General features: G+C 44.7%; 1 protein-coding gene across 4 annotated transcripts in view; it reads right to left on the bottom strand.

The window, feature by feature from the left end:
* The window catches only part of ZFYVE27 (zinc finger FYVE-type containing 27), a 97921-nt gene that overhangs the window by 11195 nt on the left and 65497 nt on the right, over window positions 1-21229 (bottom strand). For 3 of the 4 annotated variants that reach the window (XM_088482749.1, XM_088482747.1, XM_088482748.1), the window contains one exon: window positions 18242-18386. In XM_088482749.1, coding sequence (XP_088338875.1) covers window positions 18242-18386 — 145 coding nt within the window. Of the gene's footprint in view, window positions 1-16140; window positions 16411-18241; window positions 18387-21229 lie in introns of those variants that run through there. The other variant, XM_088482750.1, reaches the window with a different exon arrangement.

The following is a 21229-nucleotide window of genomic DNA, read 5'->3' as shown; positions in this document are numbered from 1 at the left end:
TAGATCCAGTGGGGGAGGGCGGGGGAATCAGGGAGATTCCCCTACCCCATAGCATTTCTCTATTGCCCACTACCATTTGCCATTATGTAGCAGCGCAGCAGCAGACCAGGCAGGGAGGGAGCGGAGACTGCAGCTGCTCAGCAGCAGCAGCCTCATTCCCCAGCACAGCACACGCAACTGTGTGCCGGGCTGGGTCCGAGGAGGCTGCTCTCTCCCTGACTGATGTGCCAGATATACCACTGCGCTGAGCTTTGTGAAACGTTAAGTACTGAAAATATGTATGCACTCAGGACTGAGAGATATTATTGACAGAATGCTAAAAGATTCCATTTCTGTGTGTGCAGGACATCAGAATTAGATGCTAATTGTTACTCTTTGTGGATTTACAAATATATGCTAGACCACCTAGCCAGAGAGTACTCAGATGAAGGAATTTCTAGTTTGCTTATATTGAGTAAATGAGTGAGCATTCTGGTATATGCAGTTTATACATCTCAGTGCACAATCTTGATTGTGTGGAACCACATGTCATTTGAATGTTGATAAGTATTTCATGTTCATCTGTTTATGCATATTGCTGCTTACTTTATTATTCAGACATAGATGTTCTTAGTCACTATATTGCCGATAATAAATCTGCCTGATTACTCAGACCAAGTGGTCACGTTAAGTGATTTGACTGTGTATGAGCCTAGCCTCTCTGCTGCAGTGTGGGAAGGGAGAGCCAGTGGTTTAGTTTCCAGAAGAAGGAAGTTTCACTGGCACTGCCATCTCTGCTGGTAAGTATCATCTATACCTACCTTATCTGTGCGCACACCTCCACTACATATACAGTACAATGCTATACTGTATCTCTGAGATCTCTGGGTCCCATTTATCCTGGATAATGGAAATGAATTAACAAAAATATACCTGTGTAGAAAAGTCTGACCTTAACGGAATGTGTCATTTATTGAGTTTGTCACCTTTTCTGGCATTTTTCACACTGCCACAGGCAGTTTGACAAGCCTCGGCATTATACTGCATGTACGTTAAAAGAAGGCAGATATTCCACAGGCTGCTATGCAGAATAGGTTTTTATTTCATTTTAATAAATAGAGAAAGCTCTTCCAGTGAATTCATAGCCGTCATTATATACGACAGACATCAGGGAACGGGACGGCCAAGCACACCTACATTGTTCTTACAAAATAGGCAAACATTCTGAATACTAGCAGCATGACGGTTGATGTAAACCAATGACAGGTTCGCCACGCACTCCGGGGTTAAATCCACTCTGTGCCTTAAGGGAGAGCGTATTGTGTTATTTTAGGTGTCAAAAAAAAATGCAATTAAACACAGGCCAAGAACCTTCACTAACAAAAACACACTTTGCGGTTTCAGTTCTAGATTTATATTAGACTATATTAGATTTTGCTACAGCACAACCCTCAAAGTGCGTGCTCCTCTTTCAACACAGTACAGGCGACATTTTGTGGACTTCACCCTAGGTGAGAAAATTAAAACCTATCAACTAACTAGGAGACAGTGATGTCACTTCCTGTCCCATGTCTTAGTGACATCACTGGTTCTTAATAAACTTATAAGCTGCAATCTAATGTACAGTATATAGGCGTAACCCATGAAATGTCTGCCTCCACTGTGTGTAGTCAGTTGATGTACTTTACAATGAATAGTAATGGTATGGTATCAGAAATGGTATGTGGAGTTCCTGAAGTCTTACGTGTATAATGGACGGTCCTCTGCTCTTGTCTTACTAAGTTACAAGGTGCAAACACGTATTTATGGAGCAGCAGTTTTCCTAAGTGTCCCAATTAATACCTACTGTAGGAGCTGCAGCTTAGTAAATGGATACTGAAGGCAGCCTAGAAAACCAAACTGAAATCACTGGCTCTTTTGCACATGCATGCCCAGACGCGGACACAATCAATGCTATAACACTGGTAATCTATAGTACATGCTGTAGCACTTCACAACCGGACAAATCAGAGCTGTAGATACAATTTGCGTAGTTGGGGATGCATTCCGGTTGGCCACAGCAGCATAAGCGTCTGGTCAACTACCGTATGTACCACTTGCACCCTTGTTGTCAACCATTTGATTCGATACATAACAAACACATTCACTACTTGGGCATCAATTAATCTATAAAAACCGCTCTATAAAAACAGCAGAAACAGCTCCCAGCTTTGCAAAGGCAAAAAAAAAAAAAGGATTACAAAAGCGTAATAAGTGGCAAGCAATGAAATGACCAATCAAAGTCTGCAGAGTGCTCATAAATAGCCATTCACAGCTTTTTGCTAGGGCCGGCAACCATCATCATCAACTATTTGGCTATATGCACCTCATATTTGCCGTCTTCTCGGCAGGGGTCTCCCTGGAGGGAGACGTGGCATTATGATCAGGTCTTTGTGGTCCTGCTCCCCCGCTATACAAAGCCATGATTTCCGAATTGGTAAAGTTGGGGGTCGGGGCCATGATTCAGCACGAATAACGTCATCGAGCCACCTGGGTTGGTCAGTAGGCGGCAACAGATGATTCCAGGATACTGGCCAGCTCTTACTGGATTCCAGCAGGGCCACCCGAGATTCGGGAGTCTACCAGATGTTCCAGGAGATTTGGTAAATATGCTGCACCTGCCCATGGTCATCCATAAATAATATAGCTTTCTCAGGCGTACATATGCCTTTTTCCCCATTTGCAGGCGTACATAATTACACAAACAGGCCCTTAGGCACTTAACCTACATTTGAACGTCCCCACCAGCCCCTTTTTAGGGCATGCTCAGTTATACCCCTTTTACACCAGAGCAAAAACCTGGGTTATTGCTGGGTCTATCCAAGTCGCAGCTCAGTGTAAAAGGGTCACTGAAAAAAAACAACCCGGGTAAAGTGACCCGGCAATCCAGCCCAGGTAGCTACCAGGGTCAGACCCCGGATGGACCTGGGTAATGTAGTGTAAACGGCGCAACCCGGGTTATCCGACCTGGGTCATGCCTAAAATGAGCTGATTGGTGGTTGTGGAGCAGTTGCCTCCCACTTTTTATGACCTCACAAGTTTAGCAGGGCAGACCCGGGTTCAGTGTGAACAGGGCTGACCTGAGATTAACCCAGATCGATGGTGCTGTGTAAACGGTGTCTGACCTGGGTTGGAACCATGTCTGAAAACCCAGGTCAGACCCGGGATTTTGGTGGAAAAGAGGTATTAGAGTTCCCGCAGAACACGTGACACCAACTGGTGTAGCACTCAGCTCCTGTGTGTGCAATGACAGCTACTAAGACGGGCTGCGACTTCATTAGCGTTATAATGTCTGTTGCCAATTTTAACAAACTACAAAAAAAAAAAGCCAATTACCGTGCTATACGAAGCTTTACTCATGTTTCATAAAACAATAACAGCCATTATTTCTGGCAGCTGTGATGCTGGTAATATGGTAATAGAGACAAATTTAAATGAAATTGCATTTCCCTCCTTAATCCTAATTACTGGAAATGTGCTTCCACATAAGACTACAGTCTGTTTCGAAGAGAACCAGCTTGTACTGTAGATTTAGCGTGAGATCCTACTTTGCGGGGAGGTTCATGGCACGCTGACCGTCTGCTGTCTTTAAACTGTAAACTTGCTTTAGTTTTATAAGTTAAAAGTTTGACTGATAAACTTACTTTGAAATGCACCGTTGATCATAAAATTCCCGTCCATACCTCGAGCAGAACAGGAGTCCGGCGATTGGATTAGAGTTTATCTTGAAGTTTATATTAGTGTACTAATGCATCAAATACCCTGGAAACATATTTTTTCCATTATACACGGCAGAACAACTGTGAGCATGTGTTCGGGGATGGAAGAACTGCCAGCTCCTGCCTGTAAACATCACTCATACCTGTAATCTTACAGCCCCCTCCAGCTATTGGTATGTTGTAAAATTGTTGCATCTATAAATTTTCATGTTTTACTATTACAATATTGTGATTTACTGTTCTGCGGCATGCTGTGCGATCCGGGGCCAAAGCAGCAAATTAGGGAGCTGGATAGAAGCCACGGGTGGTCATTTTATGATTCGCCTTGGAAACCAAAATGTTACAAACTTTTTTTCCATTTTGGATTTCATGTCGGCCCTATCTCTCGGGGGCTTGTAACTACAGTAACATCCCCAGAGCCGTTCAACTCTTGGAACCAAAAAGAGAAGAGACAGAAAAAAATAAAAAATCATAAATATTGAAATATCTGCACCTGGTAATGAACATTGCTGGAAATGGATTATACTTAGGCGTCTGTTGCCTAGCTTTGATCTTAGGGTATGTTATCCTATTGCGTTCCCTAGTAAAATTAAGAAAAACAGGGAAACATTTGGACATAAAACAATAAACCGCATGTGTTCACAGTGTGCACATAAATAAAATTAAAAAAATATTTATGTCTACAGTAAACAGTTTGTGCCGAAAGATAATCTTGATACACTCGGGCTTTAATGCTGACAATCTGAACAAATTTGAAGAATTCGGTGTATGAGCAGTTGTGAAAAATCTTTCTTCACATTACGCCTGTGAAAGAGCAGACATGTTTTCCAGATGTCATCGTTGCTGCCTATGCCGTAGGCTTCATTTGCTTTCCGAATCCTAAAATAAAGATAATTTGCCAAGATCACCTGCTTTCTCAGCTGTATTGTTGATACAGGTGCGGCTAATTTGCGCTTTTGATGGAATACGTCATGTTTACCACGTACCATTAATTTTATACTAACTGCACCTGCTTAAAACAAAAACAGAAAAGCAATCCGTAACTTTTAAAAGTCAAAGGATTAAAAAGTCTCTGCTCTGATCTAGTGGAACCACTACAAAAATCTGTTGAGCAGTGGGTCCCAAACTGGCTGCGTTGGCGCCCCAGGGCATTAGCAGGGTTGCCACGGGTTTGTGGTCCAGTCTTAGATCAAATTATTTAGATTTATGGTCAAAGTAATAGGCAAAACCAGTACTGGTTGCTGCCAAATTGTCAATCATAATATATGTGGACAAACATACGGTAAGTGTAATTAGGTCAATAAGCGTCTTTTGGTCCGCTGTGGAAAAAAATAAAAATTCTAGAACTCAAGGGCACCGTGATTTGGGAAAGTTTGGGCACCACTGAGAGGGCTTTTACATAGGTTATTCTCCTATTGCCAAAAAGGCAACATGAGATCTAGTTACTAAGGGGTCTATTTACTAAGCAGTGTTAGGAGACAGAGTGAAAAGTGATAAGACAGTGATAAGGTGCCAGCCAATCAGCTCCCAACTGTCATTTTTCAAACACAGCCTGTGAAATGACAGTTGGGAGCTGATTGGCTGGCACCTTATCACTTTTCACTCTGTCTCCTAACACTGCTTAGTAAATAGACCCCTTAGCCTTGGATGAAGATAAAGTAGACAGCGGTAAAGTACCAACCAACCAGCTCCTAACTCATTTTCCAAACACAGCTTGTGACATGGCAGTTAGGAGCTGATTGGCTGGTACTTTATCTCCATCCAAGGCTTAGTAAATAGACCCCTTATGTTCTATATGGATGCAGAACAAAGAGACAGCTGTTGCTAGCGCTTGTTCTTTCAATGGCAAATATGTGTATCTAGTATAAGGAGAGTATGAGGTATTCATTCATATTTTGATGAAAACATTTTAGGTTGCATCACGGGTCATCATTTCCTTCCAGTCCTAGATTTGCAATAGTAAGGGCAACGCTGACAACAGTTACATTGCTCCTACCAGACCGAGCGGCTGATTCAGCAGTGTACGAAAGTGCAATGCTGGATGCAGATTCCCGATTATTGGCAATCTGCGCAATCGCAGGACCCATTCTGCGAATGTGCAGAATGGTTCCTGCGTAATTGCACGCAGCCTCTTTGATGCCTCTGCCTGATTGACAGGCAGAGGCATTTAAGGGGCGGTGCGGAGGCAGCCGGCGTTCCTGCAAATGGGGGCATGTCCGCCCCGTTCTCCGGGGAGTGGCAAGGCCAGGGTTGACGCAGTTTCCTGGCCTCGCAAGCCGGCCAGCCTGAATAAGCTTTGTATTACTCAGCTGGCCAGCAGTCCGACGCCGTCCACCATTGCGATCATCGCCACTGATGGTCGCGATGGTGATCGCAGTGCTGGGATCGCAAATGCAGCACAGAGTGACACACCTCCTACTGTATTTGCATATTAGCAAGGACGGAATTGCAAAGCTGCCTGCGTGCATACTGTACATTATATATCTATGGCCTGCGTGCAGCTTTGCAATTCCGTCCGAAGCCGAATCACCCCCTAAGTTCATTGATTGCAGACACATCTACTGTAGGCCAGACAATAATAACCAGCACAGATAGCAAACGCATTTTGCAGTGTAATGCAAGCAGCTAAGGTCATATGAAGTGATACCACATGACTGTAGTTTTAAGTTAAGTGGCACCCACATGGGATACACAGGTTTGAGAAACTAAGATTATATATATAAAATAGCTATTTACTGTATATGAACTGTATCGTTTTGTTTGACCGGCCTGGTGTGACTGTTTGATTTAAGTTTGAGGTTGGGAGGGGGGGGTCATTCACCTGTATATGGACATGCAGTAGAAACAGCTACAGTATGTGCCTGATAAATCTAAATGGCTTCTTTGGGGCACAAAGTCTAATGGCCCATAAGTTACTGCATGGGGACTTGGGTTCCACTTCACTGTTTAAAGCCACCAAAAGAAGTCTTACTGGAAGGCTGCTGACTAACAAACAAACCCAAATTCCAAACCACAAATCAGAAAGGACAGTTCCGGCAGCAGTGAAGGATAGTAAAGCAGAGGTTGTGGCAGGGCAGGCGGGTATCGGGATCCACGAGAAAGCAAGGCAATGCTTAGGCAGAATAACCTACTGCACAGTAATATGAGACACAATAGAGAACTTTCTTGATTTGCCAAATTGGGAAAATGAGGTGCAAATTAACAGCAAATGCCATAGAAGGCTCAATGCAAGTACCGATGTGTCCTCATCAGTGGCGGCTCCAGAGGTGGGGCTGCAGCACAGTCCAAAATTCAAATAGGAGAGTCACACCAACTGCCAGTCAGTCCCAGCCATCTATGTTTAGCAGCGTGTGAGATGACAGTTGGTGTGACTCCCTTATTTGAATTTTGGAATGCGCTGCAGCCTCACCCCTGGAGCCGCCACTGGTCCTCATACATCTTTACTCTAATTGCGCCAAATAGACAAGTTTGGCATGCCATGGACTTTGTGACCAAGTATCTTTTCTTAAAATTTGTACCACTAAAGCGACAAAACTACATTGCAAATGTACATTGACCGCTGGGGTTGTCAGTTCTTGTACTTCTGTGTGAAAAAGGTTCTGATACAAGCAGCCGCACCACTCCTCCCACCACGCTCTGTTGTGCTTACTGTGCGACCAAGGGTAGAACCAGAACTTTCTGGGCCTCATAGCAACATTTTGAAGGTGCCCCTCCCCAATGCAGGCCGAAACTCGGAACTTTGTCACCCAAGGAAAAGCAGTATTTGGCAATCTCCCCTGTGTCTCTGATGCGCAGCCCCATTTTGGGGGTGGGGCTGCACGTCATGTCCTTGTTCTTGCCATGCTGTGGGCTTGGCCAGAGCTCAGAGAGCTGAGGGGAAGCCCTATCGTCTCCCGTTACATTGAGGATGACGAGCGCATGCGCGACAGTGCCCAAACAACCTCCCTCCAGGCCTGCAGGTGGTATAGCGGTACAATCTCCAAAAAGTGGGAGTGTCCCGCTGAAATGGGGACAGATGGGAGGTGCAAAATATAATAATATATATATTATTTATAAAAAATTCCTTTATTGAAAAATTTCAGCAATGAAGAAACACCATTGCTGACAAATGTAAATAATTTATTTTCTATTCTACAAACTGGTGAGTGCAGCCCGATTTTGACATATATATATTCATACATACACATTACACACACATATATATGTGTGCGTTAGTAGTTGCACTCACGTTCAGTGTAGATATATTGTAGGGGTGCCTCCCAAATCCAATACTGTGTGAACTTCATAAAATCCAAAAAAAGCACTCACAGTGGTGAGTGCTCCTTCTTTTGGATTATATATACAAACACATATTTATATGTATTTAAAAACACACACAGGACTAGGCTGGGATGTGATGTGCAGGTCTGGGCTGGGCTAGGATGTGATGTACAGGGCTAGGCTGGGATGTGATGTGCAGGGCTAGGCTGGGATGTGATGTGCAGGGCTAGGCTGGGATGTGATGTGCAGGGCTAGGCTGGGATGTGATGTGCAGGGCTAGGCTGGGATGTGATGTGCAGGGCTAGGCTGGGATGTGATGTGCAGGGCTGGGCTGTGATGTGCAGGGCTGGGATGTGATGTGCAGGGCTGGGATGTGATGTGCAGGGCTGGGATGTGATGTGCAGGACTGGAATGTGATGTGCAGGACTGGAATGTGATGTGCAGGACTGGAATGTGATGTGCAGGACTGGAATGTGATGTGCAGGGCTGGGCTGGGATGTGATGTCCAGGGCTGGGCTGGGATGTGATGTGCAGGGCTGGGCTGGGATGTGATGTGATGTGCAGGGCTGGGCTGGGCTGGGATGTGATGTGCAGGGCTGGGATGTGATGTGCAGGACTGGGATGTGATGTAGAGGGCTGGGAGGCAGGGGCCAGGGAGGCTCTTCTCCACTGGTTACCATGGTCTTTATGCCGGGGCCTACAGCGCCATAGGGTCTAAAGAGGGTCCTGAGTCCCTGCTACTCTTCTAGTCAACAGCGGTACATGTCCTGTTCCAGTTACCAGGCCACATCACGGACATGACAGGATGATGTTTTGACGCTGCGGTCAGTGGAGATTGGAGGAGAGGGCCCACCCCTCCCACAGCCTAACTCTAACTAACCTACTCCTTTCACAGCCTAACCCTATTCTTCCCTCCCGCAGCCTAACCCTAACCCTCCGCCAAGTGCCTAACCCTAAGCCTCCCCCTAACCCTAATGCTCACAGTCGGGATTCTGGAGCCTGGATTCTGATTGCTGGCATTGTGTGCGCGCCGGTATGCCAACTGCATCCCTTTCTACTTTCTATAGTGGATTTGGGATACAATAGGTCTGATTTCCATCAACTTTTATCATAGTCGGTCTCAGCCTCTGCTAGCCCCACGTATCTATTTTGCACGTTTTGTAACACAGGACTATAAAATAATGGTAATATCACTTATTCCTACACATACAGCATTATAATGAAATGATGATAGCAGCTGTAATATGCACGACTGGCCAGCTTTAAAGCCTCCTTTCCTTCATATCAGCAGTTCTTGTCTGCATGTATAAAACTCATTACCACTGTACAAGCCACAATTCCCCGGACCATTAATAAGAAGCAGTAAAGTCTGTCACCAGCGAGATAGTACGTTTTACAGAGGAGTTTTTGGGCCATCAAAGATCACTCTGCAGCCACGGGGCAGGGTTCAGCGCACCGGTCTCTCGGGACGCATTCCCGTCACGCCACCAGCTCATCTAGATCACATCATTCTGCTAAAACTGTTCCTCTGCAGCTCACAATGTGTCAAACTTTACAGCTCATACAGGGCAGCAGCTCCCTACCCAAATAGCAGTCACAGAGGAGAGGGGGACGTCAGGCTGGGGGCAGGGAGGTTCTATGTGGTCACCTATTACTTGCATTTCAAACTGTGTACGCCGAAACGCCGCCTGCAACCGCTACAAGCGCACGGGGATTATACGATTGTGAAAAACGAGAAATAAAACAGTTTGTATTAAATATGTCGTGTCTGAAATATTGCCTGTCATGTACAGAAGAAAAAAATATATATTTCAGGTCTGTTAGTGTAATGAGAAAAAGCAAAGGGCATGTCAGCGTAGGATTTATATCTGCCCTCGCGCATTTCACTACAAGCACACAGCTGCTTTACATAGTAACCATAAATTATACATCTCCGGGGGTAACCGCTACCTCCCCACCTACTGATTCATTTATCCCTTAAGGTGATGGTAAAGCCATGACCCCCATTATGATAGAATACTTCTCACATACACAATAAAGCGCACTATGAAAATATGACAAGGAAGTCAATCTACATCTTTTTACCCCTTTCGCCCAGATAGGTTTAGAGCGATGACAGGCCAGAGGTTTGTAGGGAGTAAGAGAAAACTTAAATGTTGTGGGAATATGTTACTGATGGGTCTATTTACTAAGCTTTGTTAGGAGATCAAGAGAACGGTGATAAGGTACCAGCCAATCAGCTCCTAACTGTCATTTTTCAAACACAGTCTGTGACATGACAGTTAGGAGCTGATTGGCTGCCTTTGTTGATCTGTTTCAGGGCACTGCATTATAACACATTTTTCTTTTATAACACATTTTAACCCTTCACTGTTTGTTTATTATATATGTACCTCACTTTTTATTTTCATTCTTTATATGCAGCAGTAGCTGCTCCTAACTATCTCTTCACACTGCACTTTTCTTACTATAACGGTGCCCTGGGGCGGCTTAGCTGGGCTAGTTTGGGGGTGTCCTGCGCTCTGGATTTGAATCGTAGTATGTTAGGGACCTACCCTACAGAGGTTACCTGGATATGGTGGGTAGGCCCATAACCTTGGCCAAGATTATGCTAAAAACCTCTATTGATTGCAAAATGTTATTGCATTTATATATTATTAATAATTTGGAGTTGTGCACCTGAGATTTGTCTGTTTTTGTGCCTGCAATTTGTCTCATCAGGTAGCACCTCCCATTATATATATATTCAGGGTGTGCAGTCCAGAAATCTTTCCCATATTGTCATATTGATGTTGGAATGTACTGAACAAAAAGATAAAAAAAAAAATGGCTTCAGCGCGGTGGTGAAAAAAGCTGTGAAGGGGTTAAAAAGCAAATAATTGCACGGCTTGGAACAAAAGTATATCAAATGCTGTGTATCACATGTAATAACAGGAGCATTTACACAAATCATTATTTCCACCATACACTCTAAAGCATCTGCAGCAGGTACAGTACCATATTAGGGAGAGTGTGTATGTATTTAAACTTTGCGGATAATATCTATCTACATTTTATTGGCCATGTAAAACCCTCCCTTGCAAGTCAACTCGAGTAAATGGTTACATAACGTTATCCCCAATAATCCGGTTTAATGCAGGTGCGTCAGCCAGAGTTACAGTACAATAAGCATTCATTGTTCATGGATTTCCATCGGGAAAAGCAGAACACATGGGGGTCTTCCTTATCTCTCGAATAGTCTTCTGCAAGGAAATATGTGGTACATGTAAAATGCAATACCCGTTATTATGTAACTAATAGGCAGAGAGGAGAATGTGCCACACATGGCTACAGTGTAAATGAACTTCCTGTCTCCAGGCGACGCACAATATAACTTCTGCAGCTAAGGGGCCAAGTATAAACAGTCTCTGAACGCAATTCCCCTGGACGCACGAGCAGAATGAATGGACAGGAAACATGGGTTATGTAACTTTCTCCAAGAGTGTGGGTTTTGGACACAGCTAAGAACTGAGGAATTGTGCTCGCACATCTGCGCTTGGCCTGAATTCTTTCAGCCCTGATCGGAGGTGGTGATCAGCTGTATAATAACTAATGACAGGCGTTGTGAACAGGACGATAAATACAGCTAGTTACAGTGTCACAGGCTTACATGGCTGCTGCTCAGAAACGTACAAAGTTCCTAATCTTAACTAATGATACTAATCACTAGGCATAATTAGGATACTGCTTTGTACTAAGCCTTGGAGGGAGATTTATCAAAGCTTGGAGGGATATAAAGTGGGGAGAGATAAAGTACCAACCAATCAGCTCCTGTAATTTTTTTTAACACAGCCTGTAAAGTGACAGGAGCTGATTGGTTGGTACTTTATCTCTCTCCAAAGCTTAGTACATAGATACCTTAATCACTGGTTAAGAACACAGGTTATATATCAATATAAAATGTTGTGCCATTTGAGAACTAAAACTTCAGAGTCTACTGAGTTTTCAGCAGAATATTGAGGGTAAATGGTCTTAATAATATATACAAGTATAGCGTGTTAATAAAAGCATTTCGAATTAAATTACTAGTAAAAACATGCTCGGAACAATGTTTGAGTTCAGTTGGCTTGCAGCATACACGTAGGGCCTGTTTGTCAGTGGCGACCATCGGGGCTTGCGACGAGACCCTTGTGGTACAAAACAGGGCGATATCGATCAACAACAAGAGCCGCCACTTTTGTAGTGAGCCCCGGAGCGTGCGCAGAGCCCAACATTGACCCGCTTGCGAGCGCTCAAGCGGGTCTGAATGAGACCCAGAGTCCCAACTGCGGCGCCTTATAAAGAATCCAAAACCCGCAAGAATCCGACACAGCGAGGATGACGTTTTGCCTCGAAGTGGAATCCGAGTCAGGCGGGAAAACCCGAGCCGCCACTCGGATTGACTTGGATTCCCGATGTTCACGCTGGTTCGGATTCCAAGGAATCTGAATCGCTCATCTCGAATTACAGGCCGTGTTTGAGAAATGACAGTTAGGAGCTGATTGGTTGGTACTTTATCTCTCTCCAAGGCTTAGTACATCTTCCCCTATGTGTCTTTGTTTTAAGTATGCATAGCAGCAACATTCACATTGATAGCACATGTGAAATTACTATCATTTTGTTATACAACAGGTGAATAAATACCAGGGAAGTGTATTCTATAGAGGACAGGTGGAGACGTTGCCCATTATGTCCTTGGATGCAGCTTCACTAACCCCGGCAGCGTGAAAACGCCACCATCTGAGCAACCTAAGGGTGACTCAGGTGACCGATGGACACGCAGGTGATCCAATGCTATGCTATGCCTTCGGGTGCAGCTATGGATCACAAAAGCTGGCATTGGGCATCTTCAACTACAGACGCCACCTTCCGCGGTTACGTTTTCGTGCAGCAGCTGCAGTGTATTGCACCGAACTATCAGTCTGTCGGGCACGCTGAAATCGTCAGCATGTCCGATAGATCCAATAATTGGGCGGCCGCGTCTCCCCTGTGAAGGAATGGGGAAATGTCTCTTCTTTATGGGAGGAACGCAGATATTGTGGCCATATACGCTGAGACATAATGCATCTCACAGTGTATGGACGAGATATCTGATGGGTCATTTGGTCTGAGACATTTTATCTAACAGAGGCCCGTATTCAATTTGGAGCGAAAAGCCGTTTTCGCGTGTTTTTGGCGAAAACTTTTCCCCATGACATCATTTTCACCCGTTTTGATTTTACTCCGTATTCAATTTGAAAGTCTTTCCGCCTAGGCGGAAAGTCAATGCAAATGTAATAGGTGAAAAAGATCGCCTATGAATAGCAGGCGGAAAAAGTGCAGAATTGGGGTTTTGGGGTGCAACACTGCGGGAATCCCCCTGCAGCCTTCAGACAGTCCCCCAAAGGTAAACTGGGTCAAATAAAAAAAAAAAAACACACTTAAGAACACCCCCAAAAAAACGCTTTGAATTTGGGGGGGGGGGGGGAAATGTTGGGGGACAAAGTTAAATATTAGCAAACTTGACTCTGGGGGGTACCCAAGTATTCCCCAAGTGTTTTTTTCATTGCAGGTGCTTGCAGCAGGTGGATTTTTCACGATTTTTTCAACTTCACTTTAGCAACTTTAAAATATGCTGACCCCCATTTTCAAGTACCCCAAATTTGCTGGGATAACTTATTTTCTGCAAAAAATACTCCAGAATACTATTCTGCACCACGTATAGAAAAACGCTATTTAGCAGCTATTGAGCCAGTTTAAAAACACCAAATACCTTCAGCAAGACAAATCGAGGGGTACCATAGCTAACCCCCATGTCAGAGCATCTTTTGGGGGGTGTCAGGCTGATTTCCCCAAATCTGACAGTACTTTCCTCTTTTTTAAGTTTCGCCGTGTCCCGTTTTCGCGTACTTTCAAATTGAATACGGCGAAACGCGGGCATGCGTGCGATACTTTTCCGCCTGCAAAACACGCGATGTAGGCGAAAAGTCCGGGAGGCAAAAAGGTATAGCGGCTCGGCTCAAACTGAATACGGGCCATTGAGTGATAAAACTCGTTGCATATGATAAATGGTGCTCCAGCCAATTGGCTCCCAACTGTCATTTTTCAAACAGATGACAGTTGAGAGCTGATTGGCTGGAGCACCAATATCATACGCAATAAGTTTTATCACTCGTTGTGAATGATAAATCTCGTTGGTAAATGAGGCCTAGTGTATGGTGATCTTATTGTCACCAGCTTTTGCATTTTTTTTTTTTTTTAACCATAAGGGTTTCCGAAATGCAGTCCGAGGAGATACGGAACAGGAACGAATTTGCCTGTCAAAGCACCATTTTCGTGTAATGATTATTCTAAATATTTTTTGCTGTATAAATAGTGTAAATCCTAAGTTAGCTTTATTCAAAAAAGACTGTGATAATAGGATATTGTGCTTTGCCTTCCTGCTATGTGGTAGGTCTTGTACAGCACAGAAAATAAGCAGAAAAGGCGTTCGAGTTAAATAGCCACAAAGCTCCTGGCTGGGACGCGCCGTACGACGCGGAGGGAGGAAAGGGATAAGTTTCTCTCCTGTTTTACTAGCCAAATGAAAAGAAAACAAAAATTTCTTGGGAAAATGTTTCAGGTTTAAAAACTGAAGTCCCGAGCAGGAAAAACTGGTGTTACTGCAATGACTACTGTACTAAATGAAATAAACAAAAGAACTGCCACCCTGTGGGATGAAATGTATGGAATCCATAACGCTGGACATATGTCTGCGATTCCCTGTGCTGCATAAATTAACACTGCACATGTTTTTTTTATTTTTTTATCAGAGAATGGAAACACATGAATTTGAAATCTTTTATCTACAGTATTTCTGCTTTTTTTTTTTTTAAATCATATTTGGGAGAAATGCATCAATCCTTGGAGAGAAAGTGGAAAAGTTTCCCAAAGGAACCAATCAGCTTCTAACTGTTATTTATCTAGCATGGTCTTTGAAATGGCATAAGCGGATTGGTTGCTTGAGGCAACTACTCACTTCTAAGGATTGATACATCTCTCCCCTTAGACTGTTATTTATTAACACTTACTTACAGTATATACACCTAGAAATCACAAAGAAGATGACTCTCCCGATAAGAGCTGTCCTTTGCCAAAGAGAGACTTCTGGGTTTAAGTCCCTCCGGCATCATTTTGCGCATGTGCAGAATGAGGCATGCGCCATGGGGGGGGGGGGGGGGGGGTTTGCTGGGAGGGAACTTTTTAGATCCCTCTCAGGGGGAAGTGCAAAAAGTCTACTGGGTAACGCCATCTAACAGAGGCATATTAAGAGAGGAGGGGGCCCGTGTGCAGTGGCCATTTTCCAGGTGATTTTTACAGCGCTGATGGCGCCGACGTGGGACTCTGGAGAGGCAAGAATTAAAAACATGGGTGCAGGGAGTGCGGTGTGGGCCCCCTTGAACACCCAGCACCCATTTATAGATACGCACCTTCCCCCAAAGAAGGCGTTACCCACTGGGTCCAAACTCCAGAATGTTTTGCATTCAGGAGCTTGGTACATATAGAAATGTGGCCAAAATTCGGAAAACAGGAGTTAGTACATCCCGTCCATAGTGTGTAGGCAGCTTAAGTGGATCACACATTCACCTCCTTAATGGACAACAATAATGCCCAATTAGACCATCAGGATATCCCAGGTGAAGTCTGATGGATCTCCGCTATACTGACAGGATTACATCAGACTGTGTTAACATTTTAACATAGTCTAATAATTGAAGAAACATTTTTATTACAGTTGCCAGCGTCTCTCTTAATCTTAAGTTCTAAGGGGGACATCATCATGTTAAATATTCACGCTCCCGCCTGTGGGTGTTCTTTTCGGTTTGTGGTAAAAACCTTCACTTGCCTGGTGACAGAGGAGGCAGCCATTTTGTGGGCTAAGCCAATCGTCAGCCGCATGCCTCAGTGATGTCACTGGTTCCTAGTGAATGCATTGGCCATACTTTCAGGAACATTGGTTCAACCATGAAAAAGTCTGTTTAGACAATCAGAGTAGAGGCGACGTACAGTATGTTTAGGAATAATATAAAATAAAATCAAAAAAACCAAATGCATGAAATTAAAAGTCTATTTTTTTTCTAGACTCTTACGTGAAGTAATGAATACATTTTATCATTCATGCAAAGTTCCTTATTTATTATACAAGATGATAGATTGTTAACGGGTAGGTTGCAAGTAACATCTCTGGCTCTGTGTAGGGAATAGAAGAGATGGTCATTCAGTATGAGATCAGCAAAAGTTTCATGATTCATTGTCCAAAGTCAGAGAAAGGTGGGGAGTCCTGTCACTGCACAGCCGTCCGAGTCTTATATCTGTACGTACTGCTGCTGCGCTCCAGGCCGACTCCTGACTAGCCTGGACCGGCACTCGGCTGGAACTTAAAGAATGAAAAGCTACAGCTAGAATGCAGCAACATAACACAGAGGTTGTATCCTAGACTCGTCTGCCATGCGGCGGGAGCTTCACCTGATGGACTCCGCTCTAAAATGACAGGATCCCCTTTCAGCTCATCCAGGTTCGAATGATTTGAGAGTCCAGTGGCGGCTTTAAAGGTGGGGCTGCAGCACAGTCCAAAATTCAAATAAATAGGGGAGCCACACCAACTGCCAGTGAGTCCCGGCTGGCGATGTTTGGCAGCATTTGGGGTGGCAGTTGGTGTGACTCCCCTATTTGAATTTTGGACTGTACTGCAGCCCCGCCACTGTTTGTGACAGACAATTATCGCCATTTAAAAAACCACCAATTTAACAAAACTTAATACATGTCGCAGTTAAGTTATCAACTCTGCAATTGAACAACAAGCTCTGAATCTCCATGTACCGTGAGGTCATCTACGCCAAACCTAGGGCAACCAAACTCCATTGACCGGCACAGATTGTTATTGCTTTAGGGAAGTTTTTTTGCTTTCACTTAGTGCATTAGATATGAATTTCAGGTGCATTATATTCATCTCATATATACAGTATAACCATAATGAAAACAAAGCAATAGAAAGCACTTCAGGTGGTACAGCAGCATCACGCCCTGCCATGTGTTGTAGCATGAACGTAACACTTGTACCAGGATACGTTACACTGGTATATGTATTTTGTTTCTTGACCATTTGCCAACCACTTGTCCAGCAGTCAAACAAAAGTTGGTATGTAGGACATTATAGTTATGGTACAGATACTCAGAATATGGGCAAAAAAATTGGGAAGGCCCCGAATGCTGACCCCCCCCTCCCCTTACAGAGGATCCAATTCCGCTCTTCTGTATATTCAAATACCTTTTTGTGTGTCCTGGCCCCCGAGCAGGCTCAGACTAGGCCGTCCTGCTGCTCTAATGGGCAACAGAAGGGCGGGGCAGATCCTCAGGGAGGCGGGCCCTGTCATTTCTAAGCAGCCCTGGCCTCCGGGGCCCCCTGGTGGCCATACCCCAGTGGCTGTAGTTCCTCCACATCTAGAGACTTAATAATCATGAGTAAGGCGGAACAAATGTTGGATTTATGCCGGAAATGACTTCTATATCGAAGGCTCGCGGGATGAAACAGGAGTTTATTTAATTTTTTTTGTCTAGTAGGTTTCAGCGCCTCTTAATGGGAGAAACTGAATTTAACTGCTGCTGACAGGCGCCGTGACCGAAACCGGCTAGACGATACAGATTTCGTGGCAGCGATGGGTTAATTCAGCAGAGACGCTGCTCCCAATTATTTTCCATGTTCGTAGAACCAGCTTACTCCATGTTTATTTTACATGCTTTTCCCCAACCAACATGGAAATGCACACCAGCCGGCTCATGTTTCCAGTTAGCAGGCTAAGCCCAAACTTAACTCTTAATCCGCAGACAACCAGAGTGAAAAGAATGTTTGTCTGTGATGGAATTAATCTACATGCATGGCCTGAACGTGTAACGTTACACATCTCAAGAGATGGCAAAGTATGTACGTCCCATGTACCGTGTTTTACATCGCGGTAACAGAGCAGAACAAATCTCTCTCCTACAAACAAAGGTACATGTGTTATAAAAAAAAAAAAAAAACTTTTAGGCCCCTAAAATAATGACGGGCCCCATGCAAACCTTATGTCATTCCGAGTTATTTTACCAAATTAAATTTTATAAGAGATAGACAGTCTATAGATGTTCAATACATCAATCAGCAACTGTTGACTTGTCCCCTACAGACAGCATTCTCAGGAATCGGGTAGAGAGACATAAGGGGTACGTACCCAAGTTATTGGCGGGGTATCGCTTGCGCAGCCGCTCGGTCAGTTTGGATACTTTGTTTTTAATGGCATCATTTCTGCTGATGAATCCGTTGTCCTGGATGTTCAGCTCATACTCGGAGGGGCACTGGGAAACGTCGTCATCCTCCTAAGGAGTAGAGCAATGCAAAACCCCATTGTCAGGATAACGATACAATATCAACCGATGCTTACGTCATTCTTTTACGTGACTTTTTGTTCCATGCACTTGAGAATGTGGCGTGACGGAGAATGACACTGGAAGAATTGCAGCCATAATGTAGCACAGCTGGGTCAGGTTGCATTCATCGTCCTAGGTAGTGAAGTTGAAAAGTCCACGGAGCTCAAACTAGATTAAACTCCTAGCTGCACAGTAGCATCTGTACTGTATGATCTTATTTGAAAGGGAACATCTACCCTAGCGCTTCTCATGTGCAGACACTGGGATGTAGTCGGCAGCCCGCCGTCTGGGATGCCGACGGTCTTAATACCGGCGCCAAAATCCCGACAGGGGTGCAGGGGGAGGGTAGCGTTAGCTAGCGGGGTTAGGGTTAGGCACTAGGGAGTGGGTTAGGGTTAGACAACGGGAAGGATGGGTGAGGGTAGGGGGTTACAAAGTTACTTACCATTCACTGCTATGGCTGTCGGTATTCTGACTAGTGGCATCCCGACAGCCGGGAAATCATACCCAACCCGCAGACACCAAGAGATTTACTGTAATGATGGCCAGGACAATACCTGGTGATCACAGTGTAGAACAACAACGGGGTATGGAGGACTGCACAACGATGGCAGGCTCCAATGTTGGGCTGGAAAATGCGATGACTTTCTTCCCACACACGACTGGCAATGATCAAACTGAAAATCGCCCATCGTGTGGACAAATCTTCTACAGTGTGGAGAAGTAGAGATGTTGTCCATAGGAACCAATCAACTTCTAGTTAGCATTGATCAAGTACATTCTATAAAATGATAGCAATAAGCTGATAGGTTGCTATGGGCAATTTCTCCACTCTTTAGAAGATTTGATAAATTTCCCTGCAATGCCTCTAGCAGGTCAATATCAATAACTTTAACCTGGAAAATGAGGTATAGCATGCATATTCAGTGTTGGGTGGAATTCAGTAATTGGGCGGAATTCAATTGATTCCTGCCCCCATCGCGCCCGACGGAGCTATTAAATTCTTGCTCCTGTCGGGCGCGATCAGCTGCCAGCGCTACATTTCAGTTCGCAGCCCCTGGGGGATGAGAGCTGAAATGTGCGAAAAGTGACATGTTTTTGCGCCCAAACATCACTTTTCGCGATCGCGCCCAGCACTTTGGTCGGGTTTAGCCGCTTTACGCGGCGAAACCTGACCTCTTTGGGCGCGATCAGCATGAAAATCTGGAACAATTGCATTGCAGCCCGCGATCTCCTGTCACTTTAGACAGGAGATGCGGCCGCGAAAACAATTGAATTCCGCCCATTTAGTCTACATATCTGAGGTTTGCTTCCCCCCTTAACCAGTGGGTTGACCAAGGGTTTTATTGATCTACTGCTTGACTAATAAAACGTAATTCTTCGAATATACCGCAAAACCCTCTGAACTTACCAGGGGACACATAGATAGCACCCCTGCCTAGCAGTAATGGGAGGGGCAATAGATAAAGCTAGGCGGTTGGGTCCTTCGGGGAATCCACTGGGTCAGGAGACCCTAAGTAACAAACATATTATTTCAGAAGAACTTGTCGAAATCTGCAGGCAGCATTCGTCTCTTTTTAATTAAAAAAAAAAAAAGCTAAATAAAATATTAACCTCCGGAACATTTTAATGTTCCGGAGACCTAACATATGGGAGTCTGGGGGAACCCTTCATTCATCGTATGGCTATCAAGTGTTTAAGATCATCACCTAATGAACAGGTTGCACATCCATACTGGTTAGTACTGGACACCTACTCTGTGACCGAACCTGAAGCGTAATCAGCGGGACATGCAGTAAGCATGACAGCGATAGAATTGTGAGAAGCTGCAATAAAAGTGGGATCATCGGCAGTTTCACTTCCATCTCCCTGCACCACACTGCCTGCACTCACCAGGGTCATCAGTTGTTGCTCCTTTCTCAAGCAGCATGGACAAAGAATAGACAATTAAGTACCAACAATTCATTGGCGTCATGACTTTACTGTAAACCCATACTGAACAGTGTGGTTTCTGTTTACAGCACTACTCGGACCAATAAAGAGGCACGTATTTCCACCTTCTAGTTATTATAATTAGTATTACAAATGTGACCAAAATTTTGCTGGCAGCAGGGAATAAGTTAAACCGAGAAGAGCTTAAGGGGCCTATTTATTATCTCTTATTATTATTATTATTATACACGCGTGGAAATGCTAGTTTCCGCATGTTTTTAGTAACTGTCCCATTCATTATTAGGGGCCAGTCTAGTATTCAGAAAACTCTGAAAACTTTCACTTTTTGGAGTTTGCTTGCGGGAACCAATGGCATCTTCAGATGGCATTGGCTCCCGGAGCTGCGCTCCTTCCCATGGGAAGTAGTTCTGGGGCTGCGATGAGGAGTGCCATCAAATCCCTCTGCACTGCGTGTCCTGCGTTTCTGAGCAAGAGTGAACTAAGGGCCTCATTCAGACCCGCTCACAAGTGGGTCGATGTTGAGGCCACGTGCGCAAGCCCCGGAGCGAGAGACAAAGTCTCTCGCTCCAGTGCTCACTACAAAAGGGGTGCCTGACGATGGTGATCGACAGCTCGCACCACTTTGTAGGCGGGGTGGCTGGCCAAATGGAGGCCGTTTGGGGGCGGCCCCACTGACATCACTCGTGATGTCAGTGGTGAGCAACCGGCTCTATTAGAGCCGAAAGCTCACTGGGGTTTGCGGCAGATGAGACCCTACCATAAGGGTCTCGTCGCAAGCCCCGATGGTCTTGACCATCGTGACTATCAACCTGACCGCTCGCTAAAGCTGTGGGTGGTCA

Source organism: Taudactylus pleione, unplaced genomic scaffold (assembly GCF_031769625.1).
Source record: "Taudactylus pleione unplaced genomic scaffold, aTauple2 ptg000292l, whole genome shotgun sequence".
Taxonomy (NCBI): domain Eukaryota; kingdom Metazoa; phylum Chordata; class Amphibia; order Anura; family Myobatrachidae; genus Taudactylus; species Taudactylus pleione.
Note: the sequence above shows the minus strand (reverse complement) of the source record. Positions and strands in the feature narration are given on the sequence as shown.